The sequence below is a fragment of the Candida metapsilosis genome, assembly GCF_017655625.1.
Source record: "Candida metapsilosis strain BP57 chromosome Unknown scaffold4, whole genome shotgun sequence".
NCBI lineage: Eukaryota > Fungi > Ascomycota > Pichiomycetes > Serinales > Debaryomycetaceae > Lodderomyces > Lodderomyces metapsilosis.
The window spans coordinates 17,255-38,586 of NW_027138162.1; the positions used below are offsets into that span (position 1 = coordinate 17,255).

General features: G+C 39.5%; 12 protein-coding genes across 12 annotated transcripts; 8 read left to right on the top strand and 4 right to left on the bottom strand. All coding sequences in view use genetic code 12, as the record gives it.

The window, feature by feature from the left end:
- Positions 1-456: 456 nt before the first annotated feature.
- Positions 457-2,916, top strand: I9W82_003396 (uncharacterized protein; the record flags this gene model as incomplete). The annotated part of the gene is made up of 1 exon (XM_067692356.1): positions 457-2,916. The coding sequence occupies one exon, from the start codon at positions 457-459 to the stop codon at positions 2,914-2,916; it is 2,460 nt and encodes an 819-aa protein (XP_067547794.1).
- A 499-nt stretch (positions 2,917-3,415) lies between these two features.
- Positions 3,416-5,173, top strand: I9W82_003397 (uncharacterized protein; the record flags this gene model as incomplete). Its single annotated transcript, XM_067692357.1, has 1 exon — positions 3,416-5,173. One exon carries the CDS (start codon positions 3,416-3,418, stop codon positions 5,171-5,173), a length of 1,758 nt encoding a protein of 585 aa, XP_067547795.1.
- Positions 5,174-5,310: 137 nt separating this feature from the next.
- Positions 5,311-7,356, top strand: JAB1 (COP9 signalosome catalytic subunit; the record flags this gene model as incomplete). Its single annotated transcript, XM_067692358.1, has 1 exon — positions 5,311-7,356. One exon carries the CDS (start codon positions 5,311-5,313, stop codon positions 7,354-7,356), a length of 2,046 nt encoding a protein of 681 aa, XP_067547796.1.
- A 423-nt stretch (positions 7,357-7,779) lies between these two features.
- DOT4 (ubiquitin-specific protease) lies at positions 7,780-10,167 on the top strand (the record flags this gene model as incomplete). The annotated part of the gene is made up of 1 exon (XM_067692359.1): positions 7,780-10,167. The coding sequence occupies one exon, from the start codon at positions 7,780-7,782 to the stop codon at positions 10,165-10,167; it is 2,388 nt and encodes a 795-aa protein (XP_067547797.1).
- Positions 10,168-11,432: 1,265 nt separating this feature from the next.
- MOH1 (Moh1p) lies at positions 11,433-11,789 on the top strand (the record flags this gene model as incomplete). The annotated part of the gene is made up of 1 exon (XM_067692362.1): positions 11,433-11,789. One exon carries the CDS (start codon positions 11,433-11,435, stop codon positions 11,787-11,789), a length of 357 nt encoding a protein of 118 aa, XP_067547798.1.
- Positions 11,790-11,903: 114 nt separating this feature from the next.
- Positions 11,904-12,827, bottom strand: I9W82_003401 (mitochondrial 54S ribosomal protein uL22m; the record flags this gene model as incomplete). The annotated part of the gene is made up of 1 exon (XM_067692363.1): positions 11,904-12,827. One exon carries the CDS (start codon positions 12,825-12,827, stop codon positions 11,904-11,906), a length of 924 nt encoding a protein of 307 aa, XP_067547799.1.
- A 318-nt stretch (positions 12,828-13,145) lies between these two features.
- I9W82_003402 (SHR3) lies at positions 13,146-14,543 on the bottom strand (the record flags this gene model as incomplete). Its single annotated transcript, XM_067692364.1, has 2 exons — positions 13,146-13,329; positions 13,858-14,543. 2 exons carry the CDS (start codon positions 14,541-14,543, stop codon positions 13,146-13,148), a joined length of 870 nt encoding a protein of 289 aa, XP_067547800.1.
- A 224-nt stretch (positions 14,544-14,767) lies between these two features.
- DAO2 (Dao2p) lies at positions 14,768-15,847 on the top strand (the record flags this gene model as incomplete). The annotated part of the gene is made up of 1 exon (XM_067692365.1): positions 14,768-15,847. One exon carries the CDS (start codon positions 14,768-14,770, stop codon positions 15,845-15,847), a length of 1,080 nt encoding a protein of 359 aa, XP_067547801.1.
- A 12-nt stretch (positions 15,848-15,859) lies between these two features.
- Positions 15,860-17,344, bottom strand: PRC2 (Prc2p; the record flags this gene model as incomplete). The annotated part of the gene is made up of 1 exon (XM_067692366.1): positions 15,860-17,344. The coding sequence occupies one exon, from the start codon at positions 17,342-17,344 to the stop codon at positions 15,860-15,862; it is 1,485 nt and encodes a 494-aa protein (XP_067547802.1).
- A 565-nt stretch (positions 17,345-17,909) lies between these two features.
- I9W82_003405 (uncharacterized protein) lies at positions 17,910-19,368 on the top strand (the record flags this gene model as incomplete). Its single annotated transcript, XM_067692367.1, has 2 exons — positions 17,910-17,960; positions 18,028-19,368. 2 exons carry the CDS (start codon positions 17,910-17,912, stop codon positions 19,366-19,368), a joined length of 1,392 nt encoding a protein of 463 aa, XP_067547803.1.
- A 51-nt stretch (positions 19,369-19,419) lies between these two features.
- On the bottom strand, positions 19,420-20,310 carry RPF1 (rRNA-binding ribosome biosynthesis protein; the record flags this gene model as incomplete). Its single annotated transcript, XM_067692368.1, has 1 exon — positions 19,420-20,310. The coding sequence occupies one exon, from the start codon at positions 20,308-20,310 to the stop codon at positions 19,420-19,422; it is 891 nt and encodes a 296-aa protein (XP_067547804.1).
- An 82-nt stretch (positions 20,311-20,392) lies between these two features.
- Positions 20,393-21,319, top strand: I9W82_003407 (hydroxyacyl-thioester dehydratase; the record flags this gene model as incomplete). The annotated part of the gene is made up of 1 exon (XM_067692369.1): positions 20,393-21,319. The coding sequence occupies one exon, from the start codon at positions 20,393-20,395 to the stop codon at positions 21,317-21,319; it is 927 nt and encodes a 308-aa protein (XP_067547805.1).
- Between the last annotated feature and the right edge of the window lie 13 nt (positions 21,320-21,332).

Here is a 21,332-nt window from a genome sequence, read left to right on the forward strand (position 1 = left end):
TTGATATTTGAAAATGTAACCATTGCTGTTTTCGAAATGGCCTGTTTTGGTATCGGTTCTCAAAGAGTCTATTTCAGATACCTTTTCAGTTCTGGAACTCGAGGGGTTAACCAGTCTGTTTTGTGATTGTTGACGTAAAGAATGCTTGTCGGGTAAATGCTGCTTATATGTATTACCAAACACAATTTCTTTACCCTGAGCGTGTTGCAAATAGAAGCGAAAACAATAGCTTCCCTTTATTTCCTTGTTATACGTTTGAGCCATTGTTTTATTTACTTCACATGATACAATATTTATTGAGTAACACGGAAGAATTGTGCTTGAAAAGGGGTGAAAACATACCTTTTCATCCTGACAACGAAGAATATATAAAGAGGTGAAATTATCCACAAGTTTTGCCAAATTTCTTCAAATCTTCACTCACTCAACAAAGGTCCGTCCTCCTCACTTATCCTAATGAAGTTAACCACTACCAACTTATTGTCGCTCGCTGTACTTGTGTGTTCAACTCAAGCCACTTGGTGCTTATTTGAAGAATTGTTCAAAGATTTTGCTCCAAAGCACGTGAATCCAATCTGTGAAATTAAGGATATTTTATGTGACACTGATGGTTCAAGCGATTCGTATTCAGCCGGTGCAGATGATTCTGTCAACTTTAAAGCCGCATTTGTTGTTTCTGGTGCTGAGAAAAATGACGATGGTACTTATAATGTTATTGCCAATTACGAAGCCGACCAATCTGATCAGTTACATCAATACTTTGGTAGTAACATTGACCTGTTGTCTCTTACTGGTACTGGTGTTGACGATGTTCAGCTTTACGGAAATGGTGCTTCCAATGCTGTTTCTAGTGCTTTCAAGTGGTCCACCAAGTTTCAATGTAAACCTGAATATAAGAACGGAAAATGTTGTCTTCCAGATGGATTTACAGTTGCTTACAAGTTTATTGAAATTGGCCTTGCTTGGGAAGCATTGAAGTTAATTTTTGGTCACAAGTACTGCCTTTATAGTGTTGTTACCCATTGGAGTTTCTTAAATGTTTTTGATCCATTGTCTTTGCTTCACCATGATTTATCATTATTCAAAAGAGATGAAGTTGCTGATGGTATTGATGGGTTTAGCACCATTGATAAGAGAACCTTGGGATTTTTGAAAGATTTGTTGGAAAAATGTACTGCTAAACATAAGGGATTCAAGCAATTCTGTTGGGAATGTGACTGTCCAAGTACATCAAGTAGCTCCACTACTCCACCAAGTACTTCATCCACACCATCTACTGAGTCATCTACTCCAGCTACCGAATCTTCAACTCCAGCTACTGAATCATCTACTCCAGCTACTGAATCTTCAACTCCAGCTACTGAATCTTCAACTCCAGCTACTGAATCTTCAACCCCAGCTACTGAATCATCTACTCCAGCTACTGAATCATCTACTCCAGCTACTGAGTCATCTACTCCAGCTACTGAGTCATCTACTCCAGCTACTGAGTCATCTACTCCAGCTACTGAGTCATCTTCTACTCCAGCTACTGAGTCATCTACTCCAGCTACTGAATCATCCACTCCAGCTACTGAATCATCTACTCCAGCTACTGAATCATCTACTCCAGCTACTGAATCATCTACTCCAGCTACTGAATCATCCACTCCAGCTACTGAATCTTCAACTCCACCGCCTCCAGGTAACGGTTTCTCTACTCCAGCTACCGAGTCATCAACTCCAGCTACTGAGTCATCAACTCCAGCTACTGAGTCATCAACTCCAAGTAATGGTTCATCAACTCCAGCTACTGAATCCTCAACTCCAGCTACTGAATCGTCAACTTCAAGTAACGGTTCATCTACTCCAGCTACTGAGTCATCTACCCCAGCTACCGAGTCATCTACTCCAGCTACTGAGTCATCTACTCCAAGTAATGGTTCATCAACTCCAGCTACTGAATCCTCGACTCCAGCTACTGAATCATCCACTCCAGCTACTGAATCCTCAACTCCAGCTACTGAATCCTCAACTCCAGGTAACGGTTCATCTACTCCAGCTACTGAATCATCCACTCCAGCTACTGAGTCATCCACTCCAGCTACTGAGTCATCTACTCCAGGTAATGGTTCATCTACACCAAGCAACGGGTCATCCTCAGCTCAGGCAACTGAGTCCTCAAGTGCTCTTTCTGGATCGTCAACAGGTTCGGGATTGGTTTTGACTGCTACTGCTCACTCTACCACTATTGTTACAATCACTTCTTGCTCCAAAGACAAATGTGAAACTTCAACTGCTACTACTGGTGTCACTGTTGTTACTGAAGGAACCACCATCTACATCACTTATTGTCCTTTGACTGAAGAAAGTGCTTCGTCAAGCCCTGCATCTAAGACAGTACCAGAAAGTGTATCAACCACCACTACTTCTGCTGGACCAAGCAAAGGTAACGAGTCAGCATCAGCTCCATCATCATCTGCACCAGCTGGTCAAGCTGCTCCATCATCATCTGCACCAGCTGGTCAAGCTGCTCCATCATCATCTGCACCAGCTGGTCAAGCTGCTCCAGGTGGTCAAGCTGCTCCAGGTGGTCAAGCTGCTCCATCATCATCTGCACCAGCTGGTCAAGCTGCTCCAGGTGGTCAAGCTGCTCCATCATCATCTGCTCCAGGTGGTCAAGCTGCACCATCATCATCTGCTCCAGCTAGCCAAGGACAAGCTGCTCCGTCGTCCGCTCCAGGTGGTCAAGGTCCTGCAGCTGGTGGTGAATCACAAACTGTCGCTGCTCAATCATCATCATCTATTCCTCAGGTTTCACAAGCTCCTTCACAAGGTGGAAACGAAAACACTGCTGCTGTTTCTACATACGAGGGTGCTGGTGTAAAGAACTCTGTGGGAGCTCTTTTGATTGGTGCTGCAGCCTTGTTGCTTTAATTGTGATAACACAATTATCTTTTATCATTCTGTTATTTTTGATACCTTATTTTCGAGAAGAGCTTATTGCCTCTAAAACGGTGTGTTGAACCTATTTTGTTTCGGTTATATAATTTATTATTATTTTCGGTACTTTTTTTAAAAAAATTGTTTTTAATTCTTCATTTCTAAATCTTGTATCAATTTCATTGCAAGAGTGACCAAACTCGAGTGATGAAGACGATTTTATCTAGTGTTTTACAATGTGATATTAAAAGCTGAAGCACTATTTCCTATGCTCGTCAACATGTTTCACCAATTGAAAACCTTCCAGATTTTCTCTTTTTCTCTTCATGAAATTATTTGCAACCAAATTCGATTTTTCTCAAAGCTTTCTTCTACAGCACTAAAGCAGACCATTAACGTGTCCACATTGTTTGAGACACATTAGAGGTGAAGTGGGTCTACTGAAGGTCTACTAACAACTGGGATTGCTTATTTAACATTAGAATCACACTAAATGAGTTTTGAAACCACAACCCACTCAACAAAATCTAGAGAGTCAACCACAAGTGATAAGACAGAGTCTGTCCCAGCTTTAGAAGATAGCGTATCTATCAAAGGAAACCACAACTCAATGTACTCTACGAAGTGGGGCAGCAAATCCGGTTCATCATCTTCGTCCTCAACCTCAACCTCAACCTCATCTTCAGCACCAAGGAGTATCCTGTCTCAGAAAAAGGCCCCTATTCAAAGCTCAGCTATTTCAAAAGAAGAACAGCGAGGTTTTGTCAGAGGTCGTCCTTCTGCTTGTGTATTTGTGGCAAGTTTAAGATCCAACATGTTAGATGACGAGCTTTGCGTTTCAGTGCATAACCATTTCAAGCAATGGGGTCAATTGTCCACAGTTAAAGTTTTACGAGACACCAGTAATCGTCCATATGCATTTGTCCAATACTTGACCGAAAAGGATTCAAAACTTGCCATCGAAAAGGGCCACGACTCTATGTTGGATGGTAGGAGAATTAGATGTGAGGCAGCAAAAGTAAACAGAACGATATTCATTACATCTCCACTCAGTTTATCAGTTGTTGCCGTTGAAAGTAAGATGTCGAAATTTGGCGAAATTGAGGAATTAACTCCTAGCAATCCAGCGGGGCAAAGCTATAAGGATGCACCAAATCTTAGAGGTTATAAAAATTGGTACTGTAAATTTGTGTATCGTGATGATGCAATTAGGGCATATGCCAATCTTACAGAAGAAGGTGCTTATAATGCAGAATGGGCTCAAAATGTGGACAAGTCTAACACTGTTAGCTTTAGAGAGGATACAGGATTTACCAAGTTCGGTAAATCCCGGTTTGATAAATTTTCCATTTTTGTTGGTCAATTAAGTTCCCAGATTACAGAGGCGGAGCTCAGAGAGAGGTTTGAAAGACATGGGAAAATCAACAATCTTCATCTTTTGAAGAAGAGGGATAACACTTTTGCATTTATCACCTTTAAAGATGAGGCAAGTGCTGCTAGTTCAGTAGAAGTGGAAAACCATGCAATACTTTGTGGTAAAACGATGCATGTCCAGTATAGGGAAGTTCAAAACCAATGGAGAGATACTCGTGGTGTCCGTGTACCACTTGCTCCACCACCTATCCATGTTGGCAAGAGGGTAGTTTCTGAAAAAAAGAGTGGCTGTTATACACCCCCCAGAAAACCAAGATTTACCGGTCGCACTTCGAATAGCTATAATAGAGCCCATGTTTATCCCAAGAGTGCTGCTCCAGAGAAGGATGATTTACACAAGCCCCCTGTCAAGACTTCATTCAGTCCATGGCAAGCATCTCAGTTGGAATTAATAAGTGAGATCAAGGCCATTGAACATGCTGCAAAGCAGAAGCTGTCCATTCCTGGGGCTGAGTTACTTTTAGAGAAGAAGAATTTGGAAAATTCGAGTCCCCAGAAGCTGGAGGAAAAGGCTCATACTGTTACCAATTATCCTGCACCTCCTAGTACTGGTTTCCCCTTGTTTTACTATGTCCCTGCTGAGAATATGAGCTATGCCCCAGGTAGCCAACAAAGCTCATACTACAATGTTTACCCACCCTATTATCACCCAGTTCGTACACATTCTCAATTAGATAGAGGCAATGTTAGTGGTGGTGAAAGTTCTAGTGAATTTGCTCCGACAATCCATCGGTCTCCATCTTATGGAATTCCTAATGTGATCTATTATTCTAATGAGGCTGAAGGAGGAGGAAATAAGGGAAAGATTGCTCAATAGTGTTGTTGTGTGTAGCTAATATAGAGAAAAATGTATGGGTGTCTAGCACTTGCCAAAATTAAGGAAAACCAGGAAAGAAAAAAAAAAAATAGTAAGAAACGCAACTAAGTCCATACAGCTATAGACCACATCCACCAATGAGCCAGTATTCTCAATTAGCTGAATGTCTAGACAGTGCTCCATTGAAGGATTCCAAACACAGAGGCATTGAAGTCCAAAGGGATACCTCGAGAAGGATAGTCACCCCACAAGTTTCGACTCCTCAAGGAAACAATAGTCACGATAAACTTGTCAGCAGCCAGTTGTTTGACTTACCAGCAATTGATCCCAAAGTTAGCCAACTGAAGCCATGGAAGACTGATTCAAAGTACTTTAACAAGTGTATGATTAGCTCCTTGGCATTGATGAAAATGACCACTCATGCTCAAAATGGAGGATCAATTGAGATTATGGGGATGTTGATTGGAAAGATTATCGATAGGAAAATTGTGGTGATGGATACTTATAGGTTACCAGTTGAAGGAACCGAGACTCGTGTTAATGCACAAGGCGAAGCGTATGAATATATGGTGCAGTATTTGGAGTTGAATCAGAAAATTAGTGATGGAAATAAGCCAAGACAGGAGAATATTGTTGGATGGTATCATTCACATCCTGGTTATGGGTGCTGGTTGAGTGGAATTGATGTAAGTACACAAGAGTTGAATCAGAATTTCCAAGATCCATATTTGGCAATTGTTGTTGATCCAGTTAGGACTTTAAAACTGGGCAAAGTTGATATTGGTGCGTTTAGAACCTTGCCTGCTTCTTTTACTGAAGGAGAACTGCATGAAAGTGCCTCTAAAGCAGCTTTACAAAATTTACCAAAATCAAAGCGTCAAGAATTTGGTAGTCATGCTAGTCGATATTACGCCTTGGATGTGGAGATTTTTGAGAATGAACATGATGCTGAGATGTTGAAATTGATGCAGAAACAGGAAAGTGTTGATTATGAAGGGTTGGTTAAGAAGATTTCTGTTGATGAAGCCGAATCAATAAAAGCGGTGCGTGAAGACGCCAATCTTTCATCATTGCAATATTTTGAAAACTTTGATTTTGTGGGTGGAGATGATGAGACAGTTGCATTGAAGGACATTATAAAGAGACTGGAGGGTCTAAAGAGTCCTCCCGGTGAGAGTCCTGCAAGCTTATTTTTGAAAAAGATTATCAATGCAAGTAAAATAGAAACAGAGGGAGCTAAAACTAGGAGCATGTCAAGAAGGCGGGAGGTGAATTACGAAGATGAGGATGTATTGGATGAAAGTGATTTGGAGAGGGTTTACACCCGGGAGGACAAGTTGGGAGCGGAAACAGAGGGAGAAGATTGGGATGATGAGCAGGATGATGAGAACTCGGATAAAGAGCAAGAAGCACAAGAGGAGGTACAGGATGCGCCAATGGATGTGGCACAGGATGCCGCACAAGAGATCGAGGTTGAACCAACAGAGGGTGCAGCTGAGGATACACAGCATGACTCAGTTTCCGAAGCTGCGGCACAAAATGTGAGCTCTCAGGAAGTGGCACGTGATTCAAATCAAGAAGTGGCACATGATGACGAGCAAACAACAAACATTTCCGACGCATACGAACCACAAGATGCTAAATCTGAAGAAACTCCGACATATCTGGATACCAGAGAACCAGGTGCAAAGGACACTACGATGGAAAAGTCACCCTCTCGCAACCAACCTTCGTCTATCGCCAAGAGATCAATCCGGAAAAAGCTCCGTACAAGAAAAGATGACTTGGGTGATTTCCTATATGACCCATCCTTGGCTGGTGTTCAACATAAACTGAAGCGCAAACAAAAGCCACTCCCACGACCACCAATGGGGTTGTCACGATATGCACCCGATGAGTATATTCGACAAGTTGAGTTTTTGGACTTGCATAGGAAACTGCAACAACAATCACGATGGGCTCGTGAAAAGGGTTTTGGTGAGCAACAACAACAACAACAGCAACACAATCAAGTGAGATACTTTATGGCGTCGTCGTCGTCGTCGTCGATGGGGTTGGATATGAGGGAGAAGAATAGGCTGGTTGTTGAAGCTTCGAGGGCTTTGGCGGCGAAGAATGTTTGTGATTTAATTACAATGGAAGCTATGAAGAAGATGAAAGAAGGGGGGGGAGTAGCTAGGTAGGAAGTAGGTTATTATGGTTCTTTTTTTTTTGATAGCGTGTTTGTTGTGTACCGGGTTTCTTTTGTTACAATTCGCGTCTCTCGCAACGAAGAAAAGAAAAATAAAAATTTAAAATCTCATCACAAGAGATTACGACAATATTACCACACGAAAATATCAAAAAAACAAAAGAATAAGAGAAAGTCAGATAAACACTTGCAATATCACAACACAGACATTTACAAAGTTAGAAGAAACAATACATAGCATCTACCACAACCACCGCTTAGAGAAGATACAAAACACGGTTGTTTTTGATTGTTTATCTGTTAATCATCTCGCCAGCAGGGAATCATCGAATTTTTTTTTTTCCTTCATTTTGCGGATTTCTTTTTTTTTTTTTTTTTTGCATTCTAAGGCTTATTAGGCATTTAATCTACACATATGTCAGGAACAGCCACCACTGCCGCGTCTAGACCAACAACAACATCATCATCATCATCACCGTCGTCTACTCCCTCATTGAAAACTAGATCCAGTACAACCACACCCAATCCTATATTGAGCAGGTACTTGACTACTCCAATTGTATTTCATCCTGCAAAACATCAAGAAAACTACTCGTCGGCAGCATCACAATTACCGGCATCATATATCGTTTTATCGAAACATAACGAGAAGAAAATTGTTGACAGCAATAAGGATATGGATAGGAGTAGGAGTAGTAGTGCAAATGGATCACCGTCGTCTTTAGGCAAAGGTACCAAGAAAGAGAAAGTTGGAGGAGTAAAGAGACCCAAGTCACTAGCTGAGGCTGTTGCGTCGTATAGTGGCAACAAGTATGAATCACCAAAGGAGAGGAAACGGAAGAGGAAGTTGGAAGAGAGACAATGGGAAAGGGAAAGGGAAAAGAAAAGGGAGTTGAAGTCTGAGGAAGATTCCGATGAGGAGATATATGATGACAATGATGAAGAGAGTTTAGAAAGTGGAGAACCACCAGTTAAAAAGTCGAAGAAATCAAGGGGCCTTTGGGGGTCATTAAAGTCTCTTTTTGGTGGTGTTTCAACTGGACAAAATGAGGAGGATGTAGGGGAAGAGTTTGTTGAAGGGGATGAGGTGGAGGAGTCAGTAAGTAAAGCGTCTCCATTTAAGTTGATACGAAATGAGGTGGATGATGATGATGATGAATCATTGTCGTCGACGTCTTCAGGATCTGCTGATGAGGTTTATGATGAGAATTCTCCGTTTACAGGATTTAGTGAGCCTGAGAGGAGTGAAACTGGGGATGATGATGAAGATGAGGAAGAAGATCCAGATTTTGGCGATGAAGATGCTAATGGAGTAAGTGATGAAGAGAGTGATGAGGAAAGCGAGGAGGATGATAGTGACGATGAGGAAGATGCAAGTTACGAGGAGAATATTGCAGAAGAAGATAAAAAGTCATCTACTGAAGGGGGTACACCTTTATTGGAGAGTGACAGAGAATCTGTGGATGATGAGGATAAGGATGTGGGCAAGTTACGTCACGACTTGAAAGTTGATGAACTACTCAATGGACAAGGAAAAGTGTATACAATAACGAGGAGAAGCCTAGAAGAAGAAGAAGAAGAAGAAGAGGGACAAGACGTTAAAGAAGATGAATTCAAATATGTCAAGTCAAGTTCAACTCCTCCTACTTCACCAGAAGACAGTGATGAACAAAAAAGTTTGGTTCAAACGCAATTTTACTCCTTTAATGAGCTTCCTAACGACCGCGGTTCCAATGGATCTAAACGTATTTATAAAAACTGGCGTGAATTAACCAATGCTAAACCACCAGTAGGGTTATTAAACCATGGAGTTACATGTTATATGAATTCAGCCATCCAATCACTTATCCACATACCAGCTTTCCAACATTATCTCAACGATATAAATGAAGGTAAATATCAATCTCAATTGAAACCAAGATCAGTTAGTCATGTATTGGCTGAACTTTCCAAAAGAATGTGGAATCCTCATAAACCTAGTGCAAAGTATATCAACCCCAAGAAGATTATTCAACGATTGGATGATATTAATTGTATGATGAGTGAATGGCAACAAGAGGATAGTCATGAGTATTATATGAGTTTAATGTCTCGATTACAAGAGGATAGTGTTCCCAAGGGTCATAAGTTGAATGAGTCTATAATATATGACATATTTGGAGGATTATTGCATCAAAGGATAACTTGTCAACAATGTCACAACATTTCATCAACAAAGCAAGAGTTTTATGATTTATCATTGGGATTAAATAAAAAAAAGTATCAAAATAGTTGCCGATTTACAATTGAGAAATCAATTAATGAATTCTTCAGTAATGAAGTGATTCGTAAAAATGATCAAGATTCCAAACTGGGTTATTATTGTGACAAGTGCAGTAGTTTTACTCAAGCAAATAAGATTTCATCAATTATTACTGCACCAGAGACATTGACTGTTCATTTGAAAAGGTTTAAGTTTAATGGGAATTCACTGAGTAAAGTGAAGCAAGGAATAAGTTATTCAAAGTATCTTGACTTGACTAAATACATGGATAGGGGAGATGGAGAAGAAGGAGAAGATGAAAACACCACCACTTCTCAGTCTGCTTCTGCTTCTTCAGCTAAATATCAATTGATTGCGGTTATTGTACATGAAGGTAGATCAATTTCAAGTGGTCATTACATTTGTCATGTATTACAGCCAGATGGCTTAAGTTGGAGTACTTATGATGATGAGTATATTAATCGTATTGATGAAAAGAAGGCGTTACTGGATGCAAATGCATATGTGTTGGTGTATACGAAATTAACACCGAAGCAGTAGATAGAAATATAGATACACGTGGAGTAGGAGGGAGAATAGAACACAACACAAATCATAAAAGAAGATGTAGTTGTAGGGTTGTTTGGTTGTAGCAATTTAAAGCTCTATAAAGATAAGAAAGATAAGAGGAATTGTGTGTCGGAGATAAAAAAAAAAAGTAAAAATTTTTGTCTGTCTTTTCTTGTGTCTTGTGTTTGTTTTTTTTGTCGTGTCTTATCGTATATAATGTATATGTATGTGTGAGTCCTAAATTGGAAGTGTAATGATAAAACGAGTAAAAAGAACAAATTTTTGTGTGTTTTGCGGTTATCCTCGGAGTATTTAAAGAAACTTGTAACATACAAAAAAAAAAAAGTAATGACATATGATGGCGGTGGGGAAGGAGAAGCAGAAGCAGAAGGAGGAAGAGAAGTATAAGGAATGTGTGTATATATGGTTTTGTTTATAGATTTACTTAAAGTCATCATTTACGAAAGGAGTATGATTAGCGGGTAAAGTACTCCTTTTTTTCTCAGATGCTTCTGCTTCTTCTCTTTGTTGTGTTACTTCTTTTTTGTTAACTGTACATACATACATTAGTAAGTGGTGATATTATATTTTTGTCTGTCTGTATAGGCAAACGATATGTATATATTTGTATATTGTAATATGCGTGATTAAAAAATAAACAGTGTATGGTTTGGTGTAGACTTATAAAAGACAGACAATAGAGACAGACAGACAGTCTCTACGTTTAATAAGGTTATTTAGATAGTGTAATAGTTAGTAGTTAGTAGTTAGTTATTCTTTCTATAAAAAACAAAAGTAGTAGTAGTATTAGTACAGAGACAGACAGACAGATAGAGAAGAAAAAAGTGTCTGGTGTTTTAAACCCACAGTTTACATTATATAACCCATATACTAATATTAATACACTACTACATAACTATATAAACTAACCAAAATCATCATCATTCAAAAATAACACACATAAACTAATTCAAAACCACACACAGCACAGCATTTAAGCCAAAAAAACCACACTATTATTCACTCACACTCATACTCACACAGTTTTTTTGACTAGGTAGAGCAGTTAAAACACTGAAGGAACTTCCCTTTACATACACAGTGGGTTGCTTCTTCAACTCTCTACTGGTCATATATAACTAACACACTCACACACCCCCAAGGCAAAAACCTAACAAGTCACACTTTGCCTGCCCACGCGTTCTATATTCAATTCTTCTTGCTATTTGCTCCCCACCCCCTCCCCTTTCTCCACAATGGGACTCAAATACACCAACTACTTTGACAATTCACAATACAATACCCCAGACACCCATATCCTCACATGTAAAGGATGTTCCAGTCATCTCTGCTTGTCAAATTTAGTCTTGTCCGATAACTTTAATGGAAGTAGTGGACCAGCTTTTCTTGTGGAAGATTTAATAAATGTTGATATTAGTCCCATTACTGAAGATACTTCAATGAGAACTGGTTTATACAAGATTAACAAGGTTAAATGTCAACAATGTAAAAAGACTGTTGGTTGGAGATATAAAAAATCTTATAGTTATAGTGAAAGTTATAAGGAAGGGAAATTTGTTATTGAAAAGAGTTATATAAATATGTCTAAATAATGAAGGAGATTAATTTGAATTACTTTGTAGGTGTATTTGACAGGGTGCTCTTTCAACTACACTATTTAGTGCTAAGTGTGTCCCTTATTCTATTTACAGTATACTCTCATCCCCCTACCACTTGTACCATGGTCTCACCTTTATATTCAAAGGCTCATTATTCAAATACATTCTAGGCTTACTCTTGGCTTCACGTTGTTGCTTCTCCCACTCCAATCTCTGTTTAGTCTGACCAGTTTTCAAAACACATTTCACATGAATATACCGATGACGAATAACTCCATGTCTACCTCTACCTTTAATATCCAATCTTTTCCTCCACTCACCATCACTTCCAGTCCACAACTTGGCAATATACATTGAATCTTCATCATATCCCAACTCTTGCAGTTTAGTCAATCCTCGCTTCAACAACTTCTCCAACTCAGTAGCCATTTTCTTGGGGTTGAAATGTAACTGGTTTATAGCTGTTTTTAAATCGTATCCACGTACAAATCGATTCACCACTGTGGCTTTTTTCATTGATGATTTGATACGATAAGATTGAAGATAGATTGATGGTTCTAAAATTTCAATTTCTTCTGGCGTTAAATGAAACTTGTATGATTTACCTTCATGAGTTACCACTTGATCATTTTTAAAAAAGCCGTGTTGTGATACTGATTTATTGAAAAGTTGGATCTTAAAAGGATGGATTAACTCCTCTAATTTAGGTTGTGTCTTGGAGGCTGATTTAGTCTGTTGGTTCTTGTAATATTCAATCAACTGTTCATCATTTTGTGGAGTTATAGAACTAATATCAACTTCACCATCCTCATTCTTGACAACTTCATTGGCTTTGTTTCCTTCTTTAGCTGTCTCTTTTTCAATTTCTTCAATTGGATTAGTGGTTAATTTACCAAAGGGCGAGGAGGAACTATTGTAACGAAGAAATGGTGTCATCTTCATGAGACATAATGGGGATGATGATGATGGTATTGATCGCGGTATACTCAGTCTCAAGAGAGAACCTCTTGTTAGTACAGACCACCTATTCATTTTGTAGGGATAGCTTTTGGAGTATAGTATTGGGTTTGAAAAATTTTATCAAAAACAAATTTTTTTTTTTTTCCTTCCTTCTCTTTCAGACGTTTGACATCCATACGAAGTAGAAGACAGGATGTATTAACAAGAAGTGAAAGAGATACATACTACATATCTACTCTTCCATTCAAAAATGTAAAGTTCTTTTTTTTTATCAAAATAAAACATTAAATACACACGCACATCCAAACGTCCTCAACAATCATCTTTAAAACAAAGCAAATTCAGTCTCTCTCAGCAAATATACTTCATCCCCCTCTTTCTCTTCTCTCTCTAATCATCATATCCTTTCAAGTTCGCATCCCTAGGCCTATTGGGTAAAGGATAAACCATAGGAATAGGTTCATGATCAGCATACAAGTACTTTCTTCTTAATGGCGTAGCTAATAATAGCACGGGTGCGGCGACTCCCATTGCTACGGAAACGAAAAGGGCAGGGTTGACGTGGGCATGGTACCTGAGCCACTAGATAATTGGAATGTTAGTACTTGAAGAAAGAAGAGGGTTTTGTTTTAGAAAGTGGGGGTGATCTTGCTCATTGGGCATCGAAGGATGAGCTCAGCACTACTCTCCAATCTTGTCATAAGGATAGATATGGAATCATTGCATTCTTTGACTTCCCAATGCTTCCTTATGAAATCCAGTCCCCATTGCATTGAACACATCAATTCCTCTCAATGATTATACCCACTCCCATTAGAACTCCTCACATATCACAAAATTCACACATACTCTTACTGGTTGTTTAAAATATATTGGCTTATCTCCCCAAACTTTCTCTGACATGTTGTGTTGCAATTTCCTTTTGATCTAAAGAGTCGAATCTTTCTTTCTTCCCTGCGTAATGAAATTTTTGGTGAGTGTTATTGGTTCAGAGGAAACGAAAAAAAAAAAGAATTATGGTAGCATCGCACGACCTTTTCAAATCATATACACACGTTACTATATGAATACAAAAGACAAGCTCCATCCCTCGCCCTAAGACTTTCTCTTCTTTACTGTACTCTTCTTCTTCTTCTTACCCTTGATGTCAATTGCAGTTCCATCCTTTTCAGCAATCACTTCAACATTGTCACCACCACCATCACCAGCAATTATATCCTCTTCCTGCTTAGCTTGACGTTCAGCAGCCAAAGCAGCCTCTCTAGCTTCATTCTCATAAAACTCCTTCTTCAATTCGGCATCATACCATTGAGCATAATATAACCCACCTTGCAACACCAACACACCAACAAGCACCAAAATAATCATTACTTGCGAAGCAGCAATCACATTGAGCCCCGTTGATGAATCAACTTCACCCCATTCACCAGTAATAGCAGCATTGATACCAGTTCTCATATTGGTCAAGTAGATAACTATAGCAATCATAAACAACGCCAATGACCCATACTCGAAATATATGGCATCTTCATCTGGTTTGTAAAGCTTAATGAAATGGCCCACAAGACCCAAGAACGCAATGGCGTGTAATACGTAATGGACATACATTGGTGCATTGGCCCAAGTTTGGTAATGAACTAGCGATTTGCTGAATCCATTGGGGTCGGTGGCGCGCCATAATGTGTTTATATCGTAGGGCCAGTTGCCGTAGATTGCACCGAGGCCAAATGAGGTGGCTGCAATGATTAAAACGGTACCAATTGGTACGATATCTTTATATTTCATCATCTTGAAAGATTGGTGTTGGATTGAGTTTCCGATGAAGGAGCAAAAAGCGAAATGCTCTTTACAAAAAAATTGTCTTGTTTTTTCTTTCTCATTTTTTTGTTTTTCTGCCGCACCTCGATCATCGGAGTCAGAAATAGTTTAGACCCCGCGAGTTAATCGTAAGACTCTAAACAAATGAATCAGATGATTGAATTCTTTTTTTTTTTGCAACCAACCATTAACTAATGCCACTTCAAATAGTCATTGTCGGAGCCGGTATCCTTGGACTCACCACTGCCCTCACCTTGAGCGAAAAGTTGACTGATGAACACGAGATCTACGTTATTGGAGAGTATGGACCCCACGATTCACGCTTGAACATAACAATGTCCAACTTCCACGAGTATACTTCGCCTTGGGCTGGAGCTCATTTCCGGCCATTCCCTAGTGCCACTGAACAAGACAGAAAAGAGATGAAGATGACAAGAGAGACTTTGCAGTATTTTGCCGAAGTCGCTTCGGCTCATCCAGAAAGCTCAATTCAATTTGTTGATGGGATTGAGGTTTTGGAAGATCCCAATGACTTGTACCGAGCAATTTCATACGGTTACAAAGAAGGAATGAGTAACTTCACCAACATGAATGACCAAGAAGGGCGCCTTGTGTGCAAGTACAAAACTTGGATAGTTAATACTATTGTGTACTTGCAATACATTTATCGCCAATTGGTCATTAAAGACGTGAAATTTATCCAAGCTCGGTTGAAGAGCTTGAAGGAGGTGGCTTCAATGTTTACATCTCATCCTGTCATTATCAACTGCTCTGGCACTGGGTTGCAGTGGGATACTGGCTATGATCCACAATGCTATCCAATTCGTGGACAAACTCTTTTAATCAAACCACCAAGATCATTTGAATTGGATAAAACAATCACTTATCAATTAGCAGATGGATCGTGGATATTCACAATTCCAAGACCTTTCAATGGTGGTGTCATTCTTGGAGGGACCAAACAAGCTAATGATTCATATCTTGGCGTTCGTCAAGAAGACACAGATCATTTGATTAAATTAGGAAACAAGTATTTCCCTGACTTGAAGAAAACAAATCCTGTAACTGGTGAATCCTACTTTGATATTGAAAGAGTCAATGTTGGATTGAGACCAGCTAGAGTTGGAGGAATAAATACCTCGGTTGAGTTTCATGATGGTTATTCAGTGCTTAACAATTATGGTGCTGGTGGTATGGGATACGAATTGAGCTATGGCGCTAGTTTACAAGTGTATAAGAATTTGATTGAGTTATTGAATAAATCCAAGTTATAATGCTTTTTATGTCTACTTATCTAAAGAGTAATCTCCTTGGATCCAACGATTGACCATATCTAATGCGTTTGCTGGCTGGTCTAATGGAACCATATGACCAGACTCGTAAACTCTCAAGTATGTAAAGTGCTTGTAGTTTTTAACTTCACCAGCAGTCTTGCCATCTTTCGTAACCCATGACTTAAATTCGGTTGAATTGAATTGTTCATGCTCTGAATACGGTAAAGCATTAACCCAGGCCAAATTTCCCAACCAATCACAAACCAAATCTTTATCACCAGCATAAATCAACACAGGAATGTTCTTGTCTAACAATTCAGTAATGTATTGCTGATATGGCCTATTGTGATCAGTTATAAATGAACCACCGACTTCTGCATTGCAAGCAGTAAAGTTTTTGTCAACACCTAAAGCCTTTTGCACTTGAGGAATGTTAAAGTACTCAGTAATGTCATTGAGTTGGGTATAACATAATGGATTGTCACCGCACTTGATTCTCGAGTCGTATGGATTCAAATCGCCCGAATTTGGTTTATTAGGAGAGGCCAACAACGACATAAAGCAAGTCACTGGGTTGGGATAAGCATAGCAGAGTAAACCAAATGGCACAAATCGCTCATAATAAGTGTGATACGACTCACATTCTTCATCGGTGTAAATTTGTCCAATTCCACCAGCACCGCAACCCATATTGGCTACCTCACGGAATTGAGTCACAACATCAGTAATTCCATTACCAATTAACACCGATTTGAGTGGAAAACCCGCTTCCACAACACTAGCTGCATATTTGGGTATGTAGTGACCGGCATAAGACTCGCCGGCAATGTGGAAGTCCAATCCAGCATACTGGGGAAAGTTTTCCCTAAACAACCTCACAAACTGAGTAAAATCAATAGCGGCCTGTTCACTGGTAAAGGGAATGGAGCCACCAGTACTAAAGCCAACATCAGCAGGCTGATCAAGGAAGATGACAGTGGCATTGGTGTTCCAGGAAAACTCATTATAGTCTGGAACGATTGAGGCATTAATTAAAGAAGGCCCCAATTCCAAAGCAAGACCAATATTTGACGAGCAACCTGGACCTCCCAGCAACCACAAAATCACTGGATCTTTCGCAGGATCGTTCCTTGACTCAAACAACCAATAGAAATATTCCTTTCCTGCTTCTTCAACAGTGAAATAGCCCGAGTGCTGTTTAACTGAATCAAATCCCAATGGTTCTGGATTAGCCGATGTCGTCAACGCATAAGTTAAATCACGTCTTGGTGGAGTGAATTGCGTCTTGTATCGAGAATACAATGAAAGAAGGTTGTCTTCGCCATGTTTGACTTTGTTGCGGTTCCATTCGCTTTGTAAGTCGTAGACTTGATCAATTGACAAGGCAGCGACGTCAATATCGCCAATGGGGAAAGAATCATCGACTTTGGGGAGTTGGAAGGGGACTTGTGCTGCAGAGGCAATTGCAAGCACAGCTGCCATATATCCAAACTTCATTTTAAGCAAAAGAGTTTGTAGTGGTTTTCTGTGGGTGGGTTTCTTGATAAATGAAGGATTGTGCCGTGTTATCGCTCGGCTTTTTTCTTCTCCCCTTTGCTCCTTTTGTTAATTCCGTTGCCGCGGTTTAGACAAAATGCAGACGCCACAAACAAGCTATACCCTAGGCAACAAAATTTTTTTCACAAAGTTTCACGATCTGCCTACGGAGGTTATCAATAGAGCACCCAACGGGCATTTGAGTGAAAAACATCCTATGAAGTGAAGTCTAAATTATCCTCCTCTCCACTTATACAACCACAGAGCGATGATTTCTGGGGGGGTAGAGTAGAACGTAGCTAGTTTGTCTTGCATTTCATTTACGTTGCTATTCTCTTAAACAATTGCATAATTGATCCATCCAACTGATCTCTCACTTCTTGTTAGCTTTATACTATCAAATGTCTTTATAGGATTCATCATTTTAATTGCATACGCAAAGACGCGTCGCGCTTCAGAAAACAAAAATCAAGAGATCAAGTTCAAATTCCTGCTCGAAACCTTCATAAACTCAGCTATTCCCAGTATGTCCACCTCCAAACAATTGAAGGCTATTCCTGGCGACCCTAGAGAAAGAGTTAGGAAGGCACTACACTACTTTTTGAGGCAAGAAAAGCTCAGCAAGACAATTTTTCTTTGAACAGTTGGCAAAGAAGTTTAGACTTGATGAAGATGAGTTGCTGATATGTGGTGAAGAGGGTAACAAAATTTTGGCAGAGCTGTCGACATTTACCGTGGGTGAAGAGTACGGAATATGTTGCTACTTAGCTAAAAGAGCGAGGCTGGGGTTCATCATAAACAGAGAAGTTGTGCTAAAAATTGGTCAAGAGCTTATACTACATTTAGATAAGCCGAAAGAAAAATGCAACGTTGGTAAAACGTGGGCTGACTTGTTTTTGCAAAAATATCCACAATTGTTGGAGTTGAATAAGTATATTAAATCAGGAGACTGCGTTTGTACTCCGTATTATGAAGAGATACAGGATTGGTTCGAACTGTTTCAAGAAACAAGAGCTACACATGGTGTGAAGCCAGAAAGAGTATATTGCGTTGATATGGTGGCGTTTGTACATGCCGAAGAACGAGACAAATGGCGTCATTGGCCTAACGAGTATACTATTAACTTTGAAAACGATTTCTGCACACTTATTGAAACTATTTCAATGACAGGTGAGCGCTTGAATCCAAGCATGGTTTTTAAAGGTGACGAAATTCCACTCAGATCGTTTCCTGAAAAAGTTCCTGATTGGGGATTTGTATCAACTAAAGATGGCCTGATTAATGATAATCTTGCATTTTCATGGTTACAAAAAGTGTTTATTCCAGGAGTAGGTGCTGGTAAAGACAAGGAGCCAGTTATTTTACTACACAATTTGGACGAGTTTCGCGACATTGAGTTTCTAGAAATATGCAGGGAGAATAACATAATTTATATCCCATATGCCACAAATTCCGAAGACATAACCAACCCTTTTACTCAATTTCTGTTCTCCCTTCCAAACATGGATTTTGATGCTAAACTTTTTAATCGGTTGAACGACTCATCTACGGGTGATAAGATGAGAGCGAAATTAATTTTAGCTCTTGCCGAGTCTGACATATTCAGTAAAGAAAACATATTGGACGCATGGCATGAAGTTGGTATACAGCCATACAATCCCAAAGAGGTACTTGATTCTGAGGAAGTTAAGCACGATCCACTACTTCAGATGTCTCAGAAGCCAGCCTGGATTCAAAATGACGAGATAGTGACCAAACTTGAAAGCAAACCGGATTCGGGAGGTGTAAATCATGAGCGATCTAATATAGATTTTAAGAAACGCTATTGTCAACTTGAAGAATTAAGATTTAGAAGTGATCGTCAAATGGACCAGTTTAGAAGTATGATAAAACTTGAAATTCTTGCGAATGGTCAGCCATGGAAGTGGGGCAGTGAAAAGTATATCTCTGAAAAGTTGGCACTTTTGTACGGCATACCATATTGAGTCAATAGAGATATAAAATGTATTTGCTAGTTCTTTCCATTCAAATATACTCTATAAATAAAATTTTCTCTTATCCCTCTCCATATCAGGTCTGAATTCCCAAACAACGTCACCCTTGACACCTTTTTGCATCCTTCTCAATTTCAAAGTAAACTGAGGACCCAATTCCTGTAGTCCAACTTTCTCCTCGTTCCTAAACACATATCGATGTCTCCTCAAGAATATGTAGTCACGCTGGTTGTGCAACGTTATAACTTGTCTTCCTTGTAATTCAGGCTTGTGAGGGAAAATCGATTGAAATAAACGTCCAACAGTTTTACCTAATCGAGTATTGAAATTGTTGAGTACAAGTTCTGGTATGTGATCAGTGGCTACACCATGGCCTTTTATCCGTTTCCCGTCAACTATTGAGCTTATAGAAAAGTAGAATGTTGGACCTTGAGGTAAATTGACTAGAGTGAGGCCTGTAACTTTCTTCTTGTCTTCATTTATAACTGCCAATAATGTGTATTCTCTATTGGAACAGAACTTGGCCATGTCTTGAATAGTAAACTCTTTCTTACGTTTGACAAATGTGGTATTGGGAAGGAAGTCCATCAACATATCAGCAAATTCATAAGCTGGTTTCTTGGCCCCAATGTTTGTTGTGAGAAGGATTTTAGGGTCTTTTGATAAGTTGGTAAAGTATTCACTAAACTCATCTTCATCTCCTTCAATCTTGGCAGATAATGTCTCATCGTAAACCCTTTTCGAATCAATAGTAGCTGGAACATTGTCAGCTATTCTTTGTTCACGTAGTTCAGGATTATTAAGCTCTTCCTCAGCTCTTTCTGCACGTAACTTGTGACTATCCTTGACTTTTTGTCTCTTGATGTCCGCATAGACCTGCTGTCTCCTTTGTTTGTTTTTTATCCTTTTGAGAGCTTCACTGGTGCTGCTCATGATGATCAGTGCTGTTTAATGCTTGTGAGATGAGATGGGCGAAAAAGCTTATCCACAAAAAAAAAATCCTTTTGTCGTAAAAATGGTTACTGGTAGCGACGAAATTTGTGAAACTGAACAGACCACACCAATTCACCACCACACTTGTGCTTCAATGATAACAAGAGAGTGTATTACCCAATGGGCCAACTGCATTAAAGCAAGAAAATTTACTATAAATGACTCCTACTCTATTGGGCCTATTATCAACTTGACCAATCTACTTCAATGCATATTCAAGACACAGGAAAAGCCGGCACCCCAACAGTCTTGGTTCCGAGGGTACCATTTCATCTTCAATTGTCAAATGAATCAGCAATTGGGTAGTGACGGATACGATAATTACCAAGCACCTGTCACTGATAATCATCATCAGTTATATCTAAGACGATTGTGGGCCAGGGGCACCATCCAATTTATCCAACCACCGAAAGTCAACTCAGCATTAACTTGCACTGAACAAGTGCAGAAAGTGAAACCATTCAATGAGGATGTGTTTGTTGATATTGAACGTAAATTCACCTCGGAGGAGCATGAGTTGCTCTTGGTTGAGAATAGAACCATGTTGTATACGAATCAGTTATACGCTCCAAACAAGGCTCCCAAATTGTCAGAAAATGAACCTGGCATCACATTTAAATTATCGCCAATTGACTTGTTGAAATATAGCATGCTCACGTATAACTTGCACCGTATACATTTTGATCCGAAATATGCTCATTCAATTGAGAATTTACCAACTTTGCTCGTTCATGGGCCGTTACAAGTAACGTTGATCTTGTACTATTTCAGTCTACAACATCCCAAGTTGATTCCTCACCAGTTAAAGTATAGAACATACGACCCGTTTTTCGTCAATGAAGAGGCAGGAATACTGATTACAGCCAAAGGATCTAACGAGTTTCAATTGACATTATTTAATGCTGTACACAAGACTGTCTACCTACAGGGCACTTTAAAGTGCAAGTGAATATCCTGAGATA